We start from the raw sequence: 19,221 nt of genomic DNA, 5'->3' as shown, positions 1-19,221 counted from the left end.
GGTATTCGGCTGAACCCCAAAAATCTGGATTCGGTGCATCCCTAATAATGATACAACTGTGTTAGTTGGTGCCGGCATTCGTCAAGATCAAAACCACAGTGCCCAAAGCCTCCTGTTGCACAAGGAATGAAGTTGACAGCATTTGTTCAATCAAAGCTTTGATCCTCCGCTTTACAACGGAGGACAAACATGCAGCAAGGGGTTTTCCTACTGCTTTTGTTTCAATAGAAGCCTGCTGCATGTTTGGCTCCCTTCTGTAAAGCTACCCAGCCAATCAAATGTATTAGTAATAATAAGCATGTTAGTTAGCGATCTGTCCATTGCAAGCTGAACAGATGAGTAGAAAGTTGCAGGCTTAAGGTGGGCTGAGCAGGGCCAAAGTGGTCTAGACTGTACCTCGATCCTGGTCTCTCTGTGGCAGATGTTCAGGCCGCTCAGGTGGAACCTTCCTGACCTCCGACTTTCTCTCTACAAGTCAGAGTTTTTACAGGTTTCTGTTTCTCTCTCTTTGTCTTTCAGAACGTAGAAATACAAGAGAGGAAAGGACATAAGATGTTACTGTACCTGTGGTGTGTTTAGCACCTGGTGCACTGGGAGGAGGCGGTTTCCTCGGTCTCTGGAAACACACGCAGACACAGAAACATTACAAAAACACTTTGAGAACGCATCACACCTTCGAGACTTTCTAGGCTTCTAATATCACGGTAACCAGACATGTATGCACGTGTGCCAAAGTTACCTCTTTCTCCACTTCTAGCAGCTTGACAAAGTTATCTGGGAAGACACCTTGCCTTCCCCCGATCTCCCCCTTCCACCAGCCTGCATCTGCACACTCCTGGGAAAAAGACAGCAACGTGTTTGGTCTGAACTACACTTTGCACCTGGATGCAAATGTTTCATACCTGCACAAACAAATCAAACTGACCAAATGGTGCAGGAATCAAAGCAGACACACCCACATATACAGTATGAAGACTTACACACACACACACACACACACACACACACACACACACACACACACACACACACACACACACACACACACACACACACACACACACACACACACACACACACACACACACACACACACCTTGGTGATAATGTTGATGATTTCGCCCTCTTTGAGTGACAGCTCATCTTCATTTTGTGCTTCATATGGAAAGAGGACTTTACATTGCTCCCGCCCTGCCAATCAAGTTCACGATAAAGACAGGAAAAAGAAAACTTAACAGCTGAGAAACAAGACGGTGAAGGAGATTTTCACCAACAATCAAAGGTACGACATGCACAACATGAATTTGCTTTGAGAGGGATGTTTTGCAAAAAAAAATGTCACTGAAAAATACCAGATCATTTAGAAAAAGTAGATTATATAAATTATTTTGACCATAGCTTGTTAAATGCAATACTTCTCGCATCCAACTCCCACAACTTGGATGTTGGAGCTTTCCACAAGCACCTGAACACATCATCAAGGAAGCGTTTTCAAAGTGTTGGCTTGGCACGACTACATTACAATACTGTGACAAAGGAAAGGAAAGGAAAACGTTTGCAAGAAAGCTAGGAAGTGATCTAATAACTTTGGTATGCTTTGGAAAAGGTTCGTCTTCTTATCAAGACTGCTTATCTTTACTCTTTCAGAATGATCTTTACAACAGTAAAGCTGTTAACTTCTCACCTCTGGCTTTGCCGTCAGGTTCAGTCTTCATGGTTTCCGAGGCAACGCTTGCTGCTTTGGCGTCGTTTAGCTGAGTGGAGGACAGATGGAAGAAAACCTTGAGTTTTACACACGTCCTCAAATGCACTTACTGTACATCTACAGCAGATTGCATCATGTTGTAACCAGCGATGCCATTTACATTGTTTTTTTGGTGGTCTCGGTTTGGGACTTCCTGTGCTTGCCAGGTTGAGTTTCACCAACGTCTCTACAGAATACCGTGACCTAGTTTGATTCAGCTGTGGTTGGTTTGATAGAGGCAGCAGAGTTTACTCTAGTTTACTAGTATTGGAACACAGAAAGTGACATCTCTGCATCGCCTGTAATGGATTCCTCCCTGTCTAATAATTGCATGTTTTAAAAACTGCTGTTTCATACATTAGATAAATTAGTGCAGTGGCGATTGCTTGGCCTGTGGTATTGCTGCTTATAGAATTCATCAAAACCAAATTGTAGCCTACCCCAAAATTACTTACAGAAGGACCCCAAACCACTTCATATGCAACTCCCCGGTATACCCTACTACTAACTTACTGATTCACCTGACAGAGAACGCTGCAGATTCAGAATGTAATCACAAAATATCACAATGAAAATGTGGAGTAATCAGACATTAGCCTCATGGACTCATGGCAGTGTGCTACCCACCCAGCCCTGCGTTAGCGTGCTGTGTGTTTCCCTGCCAGTTCTCTGTGTATTTTCTCATTTCCTGTCCATCTTGTTTCCTCGTTTTTTTGACCTACCGTTTTCGTGGACACCTTCTGTTTTTATGTATTTTTGTTAAAATAAAGACTCAAGCTCAGTACTTCGCCTGTCATCTCTGCAATTGGGTTCAACCTTCTCCACCACCCCTTAACAGAAAATGTGGAGTAATCAGACATTATCAGTCATGGACTCATGGCAGTGCGCTACCCACCCGGCCTGTTATGAGAGCTAATCAGCACATATCTGCGTTAATCCACCACCAGAACCTGTGTGTGTGTGTGTGTGCACAGAGAGAGAGAGAGAGAGAGAGAGAGAGAGAGAGAGAGAGAGAGAGAGAGAGAGAGAGAGAGATGTCTTGTGTAGTATGAGACTCATGAGTTAAAGAGTCGGGTGAAAGATTCGAGTGAGTCACGACTCAAACAGGTTTAGTGTGCATGCAGTGTGAGAGGGGGAGTGGTAAATGTGTGCTTCTTTTACCGATATATATTTAATGATATCTTTTGCATTTCTACTCCAAACAATGTCAAACTATGCACTGCACTTACTTGTGCCCTTAGCAAGACACATGTCAAGTTTGAAATCCATCGGACTAACGGTTCTAGAGATATGCGCATAACACCCCCCCCCCCACACACACACACACACACACACAGCCAGAAAGACGTTCCTGCAATTTATAGATAGATTCAAAATTTCCAGCTATTGAAATTTCCATTGTGGAAATAATTCAACCTAACTCAACCTAAATTATTGTTTATGTTTGGCCTGTAATTAGAAGAAACAAAATTGCCACTTCTATAGGTAAGTATAGCCCTGATTTGTGACTCTCATGTATTACCATTAGATTTGAGTCACAGGGCTAAGTTATTTTAACAATCTTAGTAACTAAACATGACAAAAATACAGATAAAGAGGAATTATTTCATCTCTGTGTGGCTCTTTGAGCTAACAATGACAATGCTGATGTTTAGCAGGTATATTGTTTATCACATTCACCATCTTAGTTTAGTGTATTAGCATGCTAATATTTGCTAATAAGCACTTAACTAAAGTACAGCTGGAGGTACTTTGGTGGTAAACTGAAATATTGGACTTAGTATAAGAGAGAACTTTATTCATCTGGAAGGAAATTGTTGTGCAGAAGTTGCATGCAAAGTAGGAAGGAGTGCAAATATAAAATATCAATAAATAGATATCCAAAATATAAAAAAGGTCAAGGGTAAGTTGGTCATATCTGAAATACATCAACTTATCTCTTGGATCACCAAAGACATTGCAAACCATCCTGATGGGGAACATAAATGTCTGAACCAAATTTATGGCAATCCAAAAACCGTTGAGACATCTCACTTAAAACCAAAAATGTCATCCTCATGGTAGCACAAGAGGAAAAGTCAGGGGATCACCCACATAAGTGGGATTCATCCTCCGGGGATGATAAATATCTGTTCAAAATGTGATGTAGTTGGAACTCTCAACCAAAGTGGTAAACCAGCACACCAACCAACATTTCCATTCCTACAGTATTGCTGCTAGCATGACTTAAAATCACATATTGCCAAATTAAAACAACAGAACTAGCAAAACAGAATCATGTCAACATGAACACAATTCACAAATTAAAAAAGTTTTTGCCTTAAAAAAGGTCTCTGTCTGAAGGTCTTAAAGCTTGCTCAATTAAATCTGATTTTTGCACAGACTTGGGTGTGTGGATGCTTTCCTTCAAATGAAAGTGTAAAAAAATTATACACTGAGACAAAAATAAACAATGACACTGAAATAATCACTTTTCTCCAGTGAACAGCACTGTCCCACAGCTCCAATCTAACCAGCTAATTAAAGAAGATGGGATCGGATTTAGCACAAAAACCACCGAGCTGACTTCACAATGAAGTGTGTGTGTGTGTGTGTGTGTGTGTGTGTGTGTGTGTGTATGTGTATGTGTGTGTGTGTGTGTGTGTGTGTGTGTGTGTGTGTGTGTGCGTGTGCGTGTGTGTGAGTGCGTGCGTGCGTGCGTGTGGTGTAGGTTGTTAAAGGAGCCGTTGTTTTCTGGCTGGAGTGGATCCCTTGACAGTGTTTGTGGAACCAGGGTGGCTCTTCCACAGGAAAATACACACACAGACACACACAGACACACACACACAAGACCCAGTCTGTCCCGAACACACGCATAGCTCTGTTCTGTTCGGGCCGAGAGAAAAAAAAAAAACACACCACCTCCCGCCGCCAGGTTCTCTCCTCTCGCTACACCCTTCCCTTTCTCCCCCTCCCTCTCTAATGAGACCCATGTGGTACCACAAGCATTGATACATCATTATAAGATCACAGAGACCTTTCCATGTCCAATCATCACAATTCTTTGGTTCTCTTGTAGGCAATAGGGATTGACCAATAAGATTATCCTGATGCCAGTAGCGACATGACTATTTTTGGAAGGACTAGACAGACGGTTAGACAAAACTTTCCCCTACTTTTAGTTTCAAAAAGGAAAGGGAACTATTTTCTTATTTAGTGCAGAAACTTGACACAAGCCTACAGCTGCATGTACTGACATCCGTCATTGTAAACCACAGTGTAACCTGTGGCAGGAAATTCAAACATAAGTAAAAAGCCATGCACTGTCAGTTGCCTGAAGTTACTCAACTGTAGGTTTCGCAAGGAAAGTGTGTAACAAACATTATCAACCTCGAGATAAGGGATGTGCTGAGCTGTCTGGCCTGGTGTGTTCAAGTGAGTTCATCTGAACACATCACACATTAATGTGTTACTTATGACTTTGTAAGTGAAAGTGTTTTTATATGACATATGCTATAAAGTATCGAGCCTATGGGGGTGACTTTTTAAGACCCAAATTAAACAACATCTGCTAACATGGGGGCAACAAAACTAACCTGTAAACACAAAATCAACAGTTTTTATGGTGAATATGTTAGCAAACAGTTACACTTTGTCTGGCTGCCGTTTAGTGCTGAGCAGGTGGAGTACAATTGCCCGCATTAACGAAACAAGGTGGATGAGAATGAACCTTAAAGGTCCAGTGTGTAATGTGTTTAGTTGTTCATTATCAAAATCTGTGTTGCCCGTTCCCCACCATCAATTCCAAGTATTTCTTTTGGCTTGAAATTTCTGCCGCAAATCTTGGTGTAGTCATGGACTCAGACCTGAATTTTAACAGCCACATTAAGACAATTACAAAGTCAGCCTATTACCACCTTCAAAATATATCAAGGGTTAAAGGACTTATGTCTCAGCAGGATTTGGAAAAACTTGTTCATGCTTTTATCTTCAGTAGACTTGACTATTGTAACGGTGTCTTTACAGGTCTCCCTAAAAAAATCAATCAGACAGCTGCAGCTGATTCAGAACGCTGCTGCTCGAGTCCTCACTAAGACCAAGAAAGTGGATCACATCACTCCAGTTCTGAAGTCTCTACACTGGCTTCCAGTGCCTCAAAGAATTGATTTCAAAATACTTTTGCTGGTTTATAAATCACTAAACGGTTTAGGGCCAAAATACATTTCTGATCTGCTGCTACACTATGACCCACCCAGGGACAGGTCTGCTTCCTGTCCCCAGAGTCAGAACTAAACAGGGGGAAGCAGCGTTCAGTTTTTATGCTCCACATATCTGGAACTAACTCCCAGAAAACTGCAGTTCCACCGCAACTCTCAGTTCTTTTAAATCAAAGCTAAAGACCTATCTTTTTGATGTTGCCTTTCTTTAAATAACTGTTCATTTGTTATACTGAAGTTGCATTGATGACACTGTATGACATTCTATAACTGCTCTTTAATGTTTAATTTCTTATACTGCACTGTAACTTTTATTCGCGTATTTTATCTCTCAGTTCTTTAATTTCTTATACTGCACTGTCAATTTTATTCTTGTCTTTTATCTAGTGGTATTTTTGAACAGATAACGGACATATTTCTGAGAATTTCTCCAACGTGGGTGTGACATAGATTAAAAACAGGAATTAGAGGAGGAAGAGAAAAAAAAAATTCCTCCGGCTATGAGAGCTATGCGAAAGCCTCGAAAACACAGATAACGGACATATTTCTGAAATATTACCTCTCAAAAAACACGGGTGTGACAAGGTCAATAAGAAAGACAACGTCTGTGAACTTGTCAGATATTTCTGTGAACTTATCAAGAGACAGACTGTGAACTGTCCCAGATTTAGTAAGGTTTATCGAGATTAAACTAAGCTTTGTAGCGACGGCTACATCGTAGTGAAAAGTAGAACTACTGCAATCTTGTAATGGGTAATGAAAACACCAAGTAACCGGAGCCAAAAAGGACCTGTGGTGTCCTGTGTTTTTATTTTTTTATTTTTATTTTAATCATTTTTACCTGCTCTTTAATGTTTTAATTTGTTTTTTTAATCGTTTTCTAACTGCTCTTTAATGTTTTATGTAAAGCACTTTGAATTGCCCTGTTGCTGAAATGTGCTATACAAATAAAGCTGCCTTGCCTTGCCTTGCATCATAGAGGAATTACCGTACAGTACAGGAGAAACTCACAGGCAGTTTCGACTTACATTAGTTGTTTAAGTGTAATTACTAATGTTAACTAGCATTTTAGTTAGCAATAATTAGCCTGTGCCTACGTTATCTCCTTACATATACCTACGCTCTCCGTCTCTGCAATATTCGGAATGATTGAGATTTCTCTTGGCACAGCTACCAGAAGACTTACAACTTTCAGACAGGTTGCTCACGTAACATTTACGTCGTCTCTCTCAGTTGGAGGCTGCACAGTAACGCTCAGCGCTCACCAGAAAAGCGCTTCTAACGGCCTTCACTGGTCTCCGTCCAGAGCAACGGGATCTGTTGGTCCATTATATATACAGTCTATGGTAGACGCTCCATATCATGGATGTTGTCGGTACACGATCCGTTCTGCACATGCGCAAAATGTTCGCGCATGCGCGGTTGTACGAGGATTTACGACACTGCACGATCTGTTCCACGCTTCCGGTCGACAGCCAAGCTAACGTTAGTTTAGCTAACAGCTAATTCGGCTAACTGCTAGCTGAGACAGCATGTAATAACTTTAAAAGACCCTCAAAATAAAACTTGAAAATAAACGTTGACATATATAACAAACACCTAACATATATAACAGCTGTTACGTCAGTTCTACTTTACTTGTGCTCATTTAAAATACAATCACTCAATACTTGTCTTTATTGTTATTACTGTGAAGTCTTAATTTAGCTGTAGCCTGCTTTTCCCATTACGTTTGAGTTAACGTTATTTTAGACTGAATCTAGATGTCAGCTAGCGGTTAGCCGAATTAGCTGTTAGCTAAACTAACGTTAGCTTCCCGGTGGAGGCTAGCCATAGGCTAGCGTGGAACAGATCGTGCAGGTCGTATGGATACGTAAAACAGTATTATCTTGCGCATGTGCAGAACGGATCGTGCAGGTAGAACGGATCGTGTACCGACAGATGTATTAAGAGAACATATTCATGCTCCATCTTGAAATACGTTAGCCGGTAAGGGACATACAGGACATACTGCTCCGCCTTTCGCGTTTTCGCTGTCACACGATAAACTCACAGGTGCTGCTAACGCTGCTAATGGGTATCGTCGCTTCCCAGCCCCGGCAAGTTTGAAGAAGGAAACATGGAGGACCACACGTATTCAGCATTCCATTCTAAAAGACAAATTATGCTATTTATTATTTCTTCTAACTCAAACTCATTGGCTTTGGCTCATTTTCTGTGAAGAATATAAAAAATAACTTATTTTCAATGACTGCACATGGTACACCCCCCCTACACATAACTATTACATATGAGGTGTTCGGGTCTACTGGACCTGAGTGTAATTGTGTAATAATTGTAGGTGCTGCTAACTTAACTGTGTCCTCATCCTAACTGGGCCTGCTGTGTGTGTGCGTGTGCGTGTGCGTGTGCGTGTGCGTGTGTGTGTGTGTGTGTGTGTGTGTGTGTGTGTGTGTGTGTGTGTGTCTATGTGTCTGTGCGTCTGTATGTGTGCGTGTCTGAGTGTAGGTGTCTGTGTGCGGGAATGTTGTCTTTCTGCACCTGCTATTCCCACACATAGTTACAAAGTTGTTACATTTCAAGCACTTTCACCTGTTCTGATTAAGTTCTAAGAAATAAGCACCAATAATGATCAAAAATCTTGTTTCTATTTTTTTTTTCACCTTTATCATATGATCATAAATGTGATCTCACAGAGGTAAATGGCAAATATGAACCATAAATGATGTATATATCATTGGTAACTGCGCTAAAGTAAACATCTGTTAAGTATTTTTACATAAATTGTTATGGCTGTATTGATTTAAAAGCCTAATAATGTGGTGGGTCCACCAGACCCGGGAACATTGGCTGTGTAACAAAATTATGAACACCACACAAGGGTTAAGTGCAGCCCTCCATTGCTCTGCCTACTGTCAGAAATTGAATTTTTCTTTTGGTTAAATAAATCCACAACAGTTTCCTATATATATATATATATAATATATATATTAGGGCTGGGCAATATGGAGAAAATCAAATATCACTATATCTTTGACCAAATACCTCGATATCGATACCGCAACGATATTGTAGTGTTGACTATTGGTGCTTTCACAAAATATTTACACAATGAGATTTTTTTATAAATAATCATCAGTAATGTAGCTATAATGACTAAGTGGGTAAAGACAAATAATAGAACAGTTACAACAGTATGGTAAGTTCAGAAAATGACATCACTTTACTGTAATGCAGCCTTTAAAACCAGGAAAAGACAACACTTATGCCATATTACGATATTACGATATCTAAAATCTAAGACGATATCTAGTCTCATATCACGATATCCATATAATATCGATATATTGTCCAGCTCTTATATATATATTTATATTTTGAATTGCCCAATAACTCAAACCAGAGGGTGACTTGATGAGGAAAGTGATGATATCTCTCTTGAAGGGCTGAGAGAAGAAGATTAAATATAAACATCCCACAACATCAATGAATACAAAGACAAAGACTTATTGGGGAAAACAGAACAGATGCCGGTACCGAGGCTGATAAATGACATACTGGATCAGTCTACTGGTACGATTCAAGTTACTTCCTGTCAACAGCCGCCTCAAAAACTAGCAAAGACATGACTAAAACTTGCACATTTTATGACTTTATTCAGTTTTTTCAGTATGCCTTTATGGGAATTCTTTATTTTGTCCGACCACAGAAAAAGACCCTGCCTTAGGGATCGACTGCCTCTCCCAAACTTTACACTGTGGACTTTTGTTTGACATTGAAGACTCAGCTGATCACAAGGCTGTGAATGAGTGTCTTTGACTCACCGCAAAAAGAAAACAATCTGGGGAAAACACTGAACGACTTGCCCGTTTGCTGAAGAAGTTGAATACTGGCGCACAAATAATCCAAATTCTCATAATCAGCTAGTAGAATAAAATAAAATGTACTCTTGCAAACAACATCACTATGTGCAACAATACTGTAGTTGTATTGGGATTTCACCCAATTCACAAGCGGATGATCTTACAGTTTAATTATAAAGTTGACGTGGCTTTGCAATGATTCAGCCCCCCCCCCCCCCATCACGTCCCAGATAGAGACGCTCTCCAATCACCTCCTCCAGAGCCTCATTAGAGCAGAGAGACTCGCACCATAAAGCAACATAACAACCTCCCGCTCAGCAGGACCGGCTGACAAACATCCTTGACACAAACACACACACACTTTTGTATGTCAGGAGCTACAGGGCGACCAATATGGGCTTTTAAAAAGCCTTTTCACGTACAAGTTTTTGATGTCTTTACTCGTTTAATTTATTTAGTTTATCTATCCTATGTCTCTCAATTTCTTCATTCATTAGCTAATCAGGAGATGACGTGAGAGTTTCAGTTCCGGTGTAGTTGGTGAGGTTAGCTGATACATTACACAGAAAGCAGATTTTTATATAAAGGTTTCTTATTTATTACAAAATAAAGCCAAAAAAAAACATAAGCTTTTAAAGCTGCCAGGACTAATGTTTTGGGGGTAACACTAAATACTTTTTCATGGGAAATATATGAAAAAGTATTTAGTGGTCACCCCCAAAAATGTGTTTTTGGCTGGGTGAGACTTTGAAATGGTATTACGGCCATCAGACATATAACTCTTTTTACAAAACAAGGCTTTTTAATTTGTTCCTTTATTTTGTAATCTATATAACCTTACAAAAACCTGCTTTTCTCCATGCTGTAACTGTTAGTTTCCTCCACTGACCACACCAAACCTTCCGAGTAACTAAACAGCACTGATGCTAAACCACAACACTTGAAACGCTGCTTCATTTCACGTGAAACGTGCACAGCTGAAGATAAGAGAACAAACTGAGACAAAGGGTGAAAATACAACAAATCAACTCGATGAAGAACACAAGAGAAGAACAGAAAGAGAGAAAACTTGACCCTACCGTTCTCTCCTCTGGTTCCAGTTAAATACACACACACACACACACACACACACACACACACACAGAGCTTTGCTACATCAGCGCCGGCAGCAGCAGCAGGAGCTAGTGTGTGTGAATATGTAAACCTCAGTAAAAAACTGTACAACCTCCCCTCCCCTCCTCTCTCTCTCTCTCTCTCTCTCTCTCTCTCTCTCTCTCTCTCTCTCTCTCTCTCTCTCTCTCTCTCTCTCTCTCTCTCTCTCTCTCTCTCTCTCTGCCCTGTGGAGCGCTCACTTCTGCTTTGCTTGTCAAATCCCAGGGTGTGTGTGTGTGTGTGTGTGTGTCAACATAAAACCGCATCCTGTGCTGTGAAACTGAAACAGAGGAAGAGGAGGAGCCAAGGCTGGGACTTCCTTCCCTCACTTCATACAGTAACAATGATCACAGTATCAAAAAATGTGTGTGTGTGTGTCTGTGTGTGTGTGTGTGTGTGTGTGTGTGTGTCACCTTGTCCACCTCTGAGTCCACATCAATAGAGCGGGGTCTGAGCCTCAAGGGCTGGTCTTTAAAGATGTCACCAAAGCCAAACCCTCGGACCTGTAAGGAGGTGAGATGACACACAGTGAAACGCCAACATTTAACGCAATATTTCAAGAAATACTTCACTAACAATCTGTGGTTTGACTTTCAAACATTGACCCCTGGGGGGCCTGAAATTTTCTTCTTGGGCTTCTTGGGTGGCAGCAGCTGTAGTCAGCAGTTTCAGTGGATTTAAATGGGAACTTGAGTCACCACTACTGCAGCATAATCCACTTCTCCCCTGTCTATCTGTATGCTTATGTTGTTCCCAAAATATGTCTGAACACATTTGTCCCCAGCTCTGATAGCAGTTAGCTGCACTGTCGACCAACACAAGCTGTGAATTTAGCCATATTTTGAGTCTAATACTTAGACTGAATTGGCATTTTCCATCCATCCATTCATCTTCGTCCGCTTATCCGGTGTCAGGTTGCGGGGGTAGCAGCTCCAGCAGGGGACCCCAAACTTCCCTTTCCCGAGCCACATTAACCAGCTCCGACTGGGGGATCCCGAGGCGTTCCCAGGCCAGGTTGGAGATATAATCCCTCCACCTAGTCCTGGGTCTTCCCCGAGGCCTCCTCCCAGCTGGACGTGCCTGGAACACCTCCCTAGGCAGGCGCCCAGGAGGCATCCTTACCAGATGTCCGAACCACCTCAACTGGCTCCTTTCGACGAGAAGGAGCAGCGGCTCTACTCCGAGCTCCTCACGGATGACTGAGCTTCTCACCCTATCTCTAAGGGAGACACCAGCCACTCTCCTGAGGAAACCCATTTCGGCCGCTTGTACCCTGGATCTCGTTCTTTCGGTCATGACCCAGCCTTCATGACCATAGGTGACGAAAACTGACCGGTAGATTGAGAGCTTTGCCTTCTGGCTCAGCTCTCTTTTCGTCACAACGGTGCGATAAATTGAATGTAATACCGCACCCGCTGCGCTGATTCTCCGACCAATCTCCCGCTCCATTGTCCCCTCACTCGCGAACAAGATCCCAAGGTACTTAAACTCCTTCACTTGGGGTAAGGCATTTTGTTTCACTTCATTCATTCACCCAAACAGTGACATTATGTTATCTACTTTCTTGTTGGATTCTTGTCGATTTTGATTTGTTTTGCCCTAACCAATCAGGAGCGTGAGACTTAGCAGGTAGCGGACTCAAAAAACCCAATATCAAATATAAATATATCCATTTAAGAGTCCGTTAAATAAATATATCCGTTTAAGAGTTGTTAAAGGTGCTCTAAGCGATGTCATGCGTTTTTTTAGGCTACAACATTTTTTTTTGTCACATACAGCAAACATCTCCTCACTATCCGCTAGCTGCCTGTCCCCTGAACACACTGTAAAAAAACGCGATCTCTGTAGACAGCCCAGGCTCCACAAACGGCAACAAAAACAAACTGCACCAACCTGTACCATGAAACATAAACAGTGTTCCAGCCAATAACCAACAAGAAGGATTTGGGGTTGGGGGGTTAGTGCGCGGGAGGGGGAGGGGACGGGATGAGGAGGAGGGAGGGGTGAGCTAGTCTCCGTTTTGTTTGACAATACTTCGAACGTCAACAAGAAGTGACGTCACCCAACATTGCTTAGAGCACCTTTAAAGTTGTTGATGTAGCTAAGTAGCTAGCTAATGTAGGAAGATGACGTCTACATTCTAAAATCTGCCTACTAAGCTCTGATTGGTCGACTTCTTCTCCAACCAGCAGAAATAGCCACCAGTGAACAAATCTGAGATGTGGGCAGCCATACAGTGGCTTGCTCAACCCACTCTATAAGATTTTAAGATTAAGATTTATTTATTTTAGGACAATGCACATTAATCAACATTTCCGTAAATGCGTCAGTCGGCTAATTTTCAACTATAATCCTAGTTGCATGCATGTCTTTATGGTGGGAAGAAACCGGAGCACCCGGAGGAAACCCACGCAAGCACGGGCAGAACACGCAAACTCCACACAGAAAGGCCTGGGACGACCTGGGTTCGAACCCAGAACCTTGTTGCTGTGAGGCAGAAGTGCTAACCACTGAGCCACCGTGCTGCCCTATAACCACACCCGCTGTTTACTCAGTATTTTCTTATTCAGCTGTTTCCCTTTGTTATACACAACTATATTAAGTGTACTTACAAATGTAAACAAGACATGCAGAAGTTGTGTATTTAGACATATTGAAACAAAATTAATATTTGGAAAAGGACTGAGCATACGGACGGATAGTGGAGAGTGCAATATGCTGCACAGGAGTGGGCTGAGTTATCTATGGACATTCCAATATTTCTATTGTCACTGTAAAACTAAGACGCTGTTGTAACTGCTATGAATCCAAGCTGACGGCATCTGCTGTTTTCCACCATTCAAGCCTACAAGTGTTTGATACTGAAGTTCAAGATTTTAAATGAATTCTGAAACTTGGCAATTATAGCTGTAAGCACATATGTCCTTAGTGAAAATTACTGGTAGTCTATCTCCCACCAGAAAGTAGTTTTGTTTTTCAGTTTTGATCTTTCAACTAAATTTGACCTTGTTGCTCACAGTGTACGCTACAGGGAATAAAAAATAAATAAATGTGTAGACCTAAATGAGTTTCAGATTTTGGGCAGGATAATTCTTGTCTAATGATGGTCCTAAGACCAGTAAGAATTTGTCGTTTCAGTGTTGACACAAAATGCAGTGCAGAGTAAAGTCTTGGATGTCAAAAGATTTCAATTCAATTTTATTTATAGTATCAAATTATAAGAGTTATCGCAAGACACTTTACAGATAGAGTATAGAGTTTTGGGGCATTTCTGCCTTTATTTGATAGGAAAGCTGAGATATGAAAGGAGAGAGAGAGGGGGGAAGACATGCAGGAAAACCGTCACAGGTCAGACTCAAACCCTGGACCTTCTGCGTCGAGGAATAAACCTCTGCATACGTGCGCCCGCTCTACCAACTGAGCTAACCGGCCATGACAATTCCAATAATTTAAGTGATTTAAGTGCTCTATCATCATTATACCATCCATAGGTGCTCCATCATAGTACCATCAATGATGTCATAGATTACCTTCTTGGGCTGAATTTCTGACCCTGTTTCTGACCGACTGTCGCCTCCATCACTTTCACTGCCTGGGCTGTCTTTACCTACACACACAGAATAGAAAATGCATATTAGCTTCAGCATTCCTGCTAAGGTACAGTAGATTAAGTAGAATAATTTTCAATTTTCAATTCATATTGCAAACAGAGCCAGTCGCTTATGTTTTTTTTTTTTTTTTTTATGCCTTCCCACCATCTGATTGGATGAGACTCACTGGTGCGGGAGCTGCGCAGCTCCTCTTGCGAGGTGTTTAAGGAGGACGTTTCCGACTCCGTCTGGATAACTTTGGTGAAATTGGAGGGAAACATTCCACTTTTCCCATTTAGAAATCCCTCCCACCAGCCCTCCTCTACCTGAACGAACACACACACACACACACACACACACACACACACACACACACACACACACACACACACACAGAAACCAGACAAAGGACAAAGATTTACACATATACCTACATGTGCACTGATTCTCCGAAGAGTTGTGTTTATGTTCAGGTTTACGGTTAATTTTCTGTTAATCAACTAATGGATCAATTGATTAATTATTTCATCTCATATCTTAAATAAGGGTTAATAAAGAATCATGACAAATATATAAACTAGTCAGTGTTTCCGGAGGACAAACTCTGTTTCTAAATTACAACAAACAAATCTTTGTCATCTTTTATCATATATTTGTGCTCAATTCACCAACATCAACATATCTTATTATAAAACAAGTGATAAATGTGTGTTAAAAAGATATCAGCTTGTGTGTTTTCTGTAGGCCGATTTCTGCCAACTGGCCTTTATAATGGTTATTATGCTCCATTATGAGTCCAGTAAAATGTAATCAGTCTTACCTCTGCTATGATCTCAATGACATCTCCTATTTTCAACTCTAGCTCGTCTTCATGCTGAGGCACGTAGCTGAACGCCGCTTTACACCTCCGCTTACGGATTTGCTCTACTGCACGCGCGCCCATGTGCGTGCGCGCGCGCGCACACACACACACACACACACACACACACACACACACACACACACACACACACACACACACACAAACATGTTTTAGGTTGACATGTGACATAATTGGCTCCCGCACTTATCCATAATCCATGACTTGATCCATGACTTGATCCATGACTTGATCCATGACGTGAGCAGGTGTTTACTGACTTAATAAAAGCCCTCATGGCTGAAGACTGACACACCAACCTTTGACCTTTCCATTAGCAAACAGTCTTACTAACAATCTCCGACCCCAAACGCTTCCCACTGGCCTTGCAGTTGTTTGTCTTACACTCATTAGCCTGCTCATTAATCTTGAGACATTCTACACCAGCTGGGGCATTAAGATGTAGCCCTGCGACTCCTCTTCTGTCCACAAGGTGTCACTCCTCTTCATGTTAAATGTTAGGGTGTGTATGCTGCATATAGGCAGTGGTGGAGGAAGCATTACGATCCTTTACTGAAAAGTACTAACATATCATTGTTAAAATGCTTCATTACAAGTAAAAGTCTGGCATTGAAAATGATACTTGAGTAAAAGTATTTAAGTATAATCAGGAAAATGTTCTCAAAGTATTAAAATTTAAAGTACTCAATGCAGAAACTGTGACAGTTACACTATTAAAAGTCTTATTTAATTAACTAGTCGGCTAGTCTATAAAATGTCCTAATATTTAAAATACCCATTAAAGTTTCCCAGGGTCCAACGTCTTTAAATGTCTTATTTTATCTGACTAAAACCCAAAGATATACAGTTACATATACCATATAATGAAGATATTTCATAAAAACAGAAAAAAGCAGTAAATCCTCACATTTGAGAAACGGGAACCAGGAAATATTTGCCATTTTACATGAAAAATAACTATTATCAAAATAATTACCAATTTATTTTCAGTCAATCAACTAATCGTTTCAGCTGTACTTGTGCATTTTCACATTTTTCTGTGTTCCAAAATCTTAATTTGTTAAGTAACAAAAGATGTCAAATGATTATGGATTCAAATATATAATATTTCTCTCTGAGATGTAGTGGAGTAAAGCATAAAGTGTCATAAAAAGTAGTTGAAGTACCTTCAATTTATAATTAAGTACTTAAGTAGATGTACTAAGTTACATTCCACCACTGCATATGTGTGTATATTGAGTGTGTGTGTACGATGAATGCTTGACCCAAATCCTTCTTCACACTAATAGGATCTATGTTTGAGACTGAAGACTTAGACCTGCCAAATGAATAACATGTATGAATGTGTGTGTGTGTGTGTGTGTGTGTGTGTGTGTGTGTGTGTGTGTGTGTAGCACCTTTCTTGCCCGATCGTGTGCTGGGGTCGGACACAGGGCTGGCCCTTCCATTGGAAAGGTCAGGTCTGATCATGCTTGCCTGTCCTCCATCCCTCTTTGCCTCTTTCTTTATCTCCTACAAAGAGAGAGGACCATGAGATGATTAGAGGAAGAGGAAGAAGAGGAGGTGAAAAAGGATGGTGGGACAGATAAAAAAAAAAAAAAAAAGTAGCTTCCTTTTGTATACAATAAATGCAAATAAGGTCTGTCAAAGTGAATCTCTGTTTATGAGCCACCCAGCTGTGCTCTGCACTGTGCTGCAGTAACCCAGGTGATCCTCACTGTTTACCTGCAGACGACCAGCCAGAGCTTGTACAGCTGGGACAAACACAGACACACAAACAGAGTCCCTCTCCGTCCATATGACTCTCACTTGCATAAAGCATCACAAGACAGCATGCGAAACTGATCAAGAGAACTGGAGAGAGACGGACAAACAAATACCGAGCGACAGAAGAATCAACAAGCGAGCAGATGGAGTTACAACAAACAGGGAGACACACACACACACACACACACACACACACACACACACAGAAAAACTAGACATGGCGGTTCACATCTCCGCACCACATTCATCATGACACTGTTTCATAAGCCCTGGCCCTGTGGCGAACGCAGCCCAGTGAAGCATACTGATATACTGACTCACAGAATCTAACCCCTCACGCACCACGCACACTCTGCTTGTGTATGACCTGGTGTGGCGTGAAAGCCTCGATGAGCCTCAAAGATCCCAAAATATCAACAAGCAAAGACGTTTCCTAGACAACAGCAGAGGCTAAGAGACATTTTCGGAGCTACAACGGTTGGGGACTGGACAAGACGCCAAAGCAACAATGATTTTTGTGTTTAAAAAAGCAAACAAATGTGGCATTCAACAGGGAAGAGATCCACATTCTTTGTATAGTGGGACAGGGCCAATTAAATTCTGACATGTGGTGTGTGTGTGTGTGTGTGTGTGTGTGTGTGTGTGTGTGTGCGCCCAGAAAGTTCCAACAGGAAGTGAGGGATTAAAATGTTAAAGGATATAAATTGTCCATTACCACAGAGAAAACTGGACTCGCCAACATAACATTTCTTGCCTGTCTCCTCTCTATAAACATATATACCTCTATTTATATTTAAAGGAATAGGTCTTTTTTTTTATTACTTTGAACAAAACCAGGCTAACGGTTTCTCACTGCATCCAGTCTTTATGCTAAGCTACGCTAGTCATCTCCTGGCTGTATAGCTTCACATTTAGTGTACAGCTATGATAATGGTATTGATCTTCTCATCTTATTCTTGGCGAGAAAAACAATAATTGTGTTTAGTGTATGGTCAGTTTATTAGAGCATTTTCACTGAAACAATGGGAGCTGTGGGACTGAACCAAAACAGAAAATTAAAAAAAAAACTAAAAAAAAATAAAGAGGTGGTAAAACGGGCAGATTTCTGTCCACTGAGGTCAGGTCAGTCACACCGTTGTCTTTCCATGACATTTGGTGCATTTGTTAAGTAGGTTAATGCAGTGTTAATGTAGAACCAGGAAAGAATTCATTGATTGTGCAGTCAGAATGCAGATGGACTCTAGCCTTAACTCTGCATGCCTTCGCGTACTGCAAAAACAGATAGAGAGACATGCATATTCATTCAGAAACTCACACGCACAGACAAAAAAAACAACCACTTTCAACCTGGAGACACAAGCCAACCTACGCAAAAACCCACAGTGGCCATTTGCTAGCCTTCAGTTTCCCTTGTTTTATGAGTGGAGTAGCAGAGGCGGTGTTTACAAGCTGTTCGGCTTTCTGCCTAATGAAAAGAAAAGGAACATCAATTCTGAAATCCATCTGTTGTAATAATGCTGTTTTCTTTTTAAATAATGAATATATTTAAGTATGGAACCGGAGATATAATGACTGCGTGGTTTTGCAAAACAAATCAAGGACAAAGCTAACCGTACTGTTCTTGGAGGCCTTTGTTACAACTTGGATAGCATTCATGCTCTACTGCAATTCCTCCTGTGGGGATACGGAGGTACCCAAGAGTTAAAGGAAACCCAGCTGAAAAGAGGAGAGGAAGACAACGTGATTCATCATATCTGAACAGGAAACACCTGCATAATATACACTGCAGTGTTGGTTGTGTTTGTCTGTGAAATGTGTAAAAGCCTGACAGTAAGCATGTAGTTAACTTAGCACTGCTTTAATGCTAAGCGCCCCTTTGTGCATCCCCACTCACCAGACCTCTGACCCTTTTCTCAAAGTTAAAGATAATGCAAAACAATGCAGTGTGGCAGCGAACATCCACTGTGTGAGCGACACAAAAGAAGCTGTAACTTTGAAACAGAGAGAGCTTCGCTTGTAAAAAAAAAAA

General features: G+C 41.2%; 1 protein-coding gene across 5 annotated transcripts in view; it reads right to left on the bottom strand.

Annotated features, from left to right (window-relative positions):
- sh3kbp1 (SH3-domain kinase binding protein 1) overlaps positions 1-19,221 on the bottom strand; it is a 40,161-nt gene that overhangs the window by 6,804 nt on the left and 14,136 nt on the right. For 2 of the 5 annotated variants that reach the window (XM_031297680.2, XM_035998273.1), the window contains exons 3-11: positions 16,823-16,937; positions 15,366-15,472; positions 14,733-14,871; positions 14,486-14,562; positions 11,369-11,458; positions 1,685-1,754; positions 1,097-1,191; positions 740-835; positions 565-616 (exon numbers count right to left, since the gene is read on the bottom strand). In XM_031297680.2, coding sequence (XP_031153540.1) covers positions 565-616; positions 740-835; positions 1,097-1,191; positions 1,685-1,754; positions 11,369-11,458; positions 14,486-14,562; positions 14,733-14,871; positions 15,366-15,472; positions 16,823-16,937 — 841 coding nt within the window. Of the gene's footprint in view, positions 1-396; positions 469-564; positions 617-739; positions 836-1,096; positions 1,192-1,684; positions 1,755-11,368; positions 11,459-14,485; positions 14,563-14,732; positions 14,872-15,365; positions 15,473-16,822; positions 16,938-17,150; positions 17,175-19,221 lie in introns of those variants that run through there. The other 3 variants (XM_035998272.1, XM_031297677.2, XM_031297678.2) reach the window with 3 other exon arrangements.

The sequence above is a fragment of the Sander lucioperca genome, chromosome 23, assembly GCF_008315115.2.
Source record: "Sander lucioperca isolate FBNREF2018 chromosome 23, SLUC_FBN_1.2, whole genome shotgun sequence".
NCBI lineage: Eukaryota > Metazoa > Chordata > Actinopteri > Perciformes > Percidae > Sander > Sander lucioperca.
Note: the sequence above shows the minus strand (reverse complement) of the source record. Positions and strands in the feature narration are given on the sequence as shown.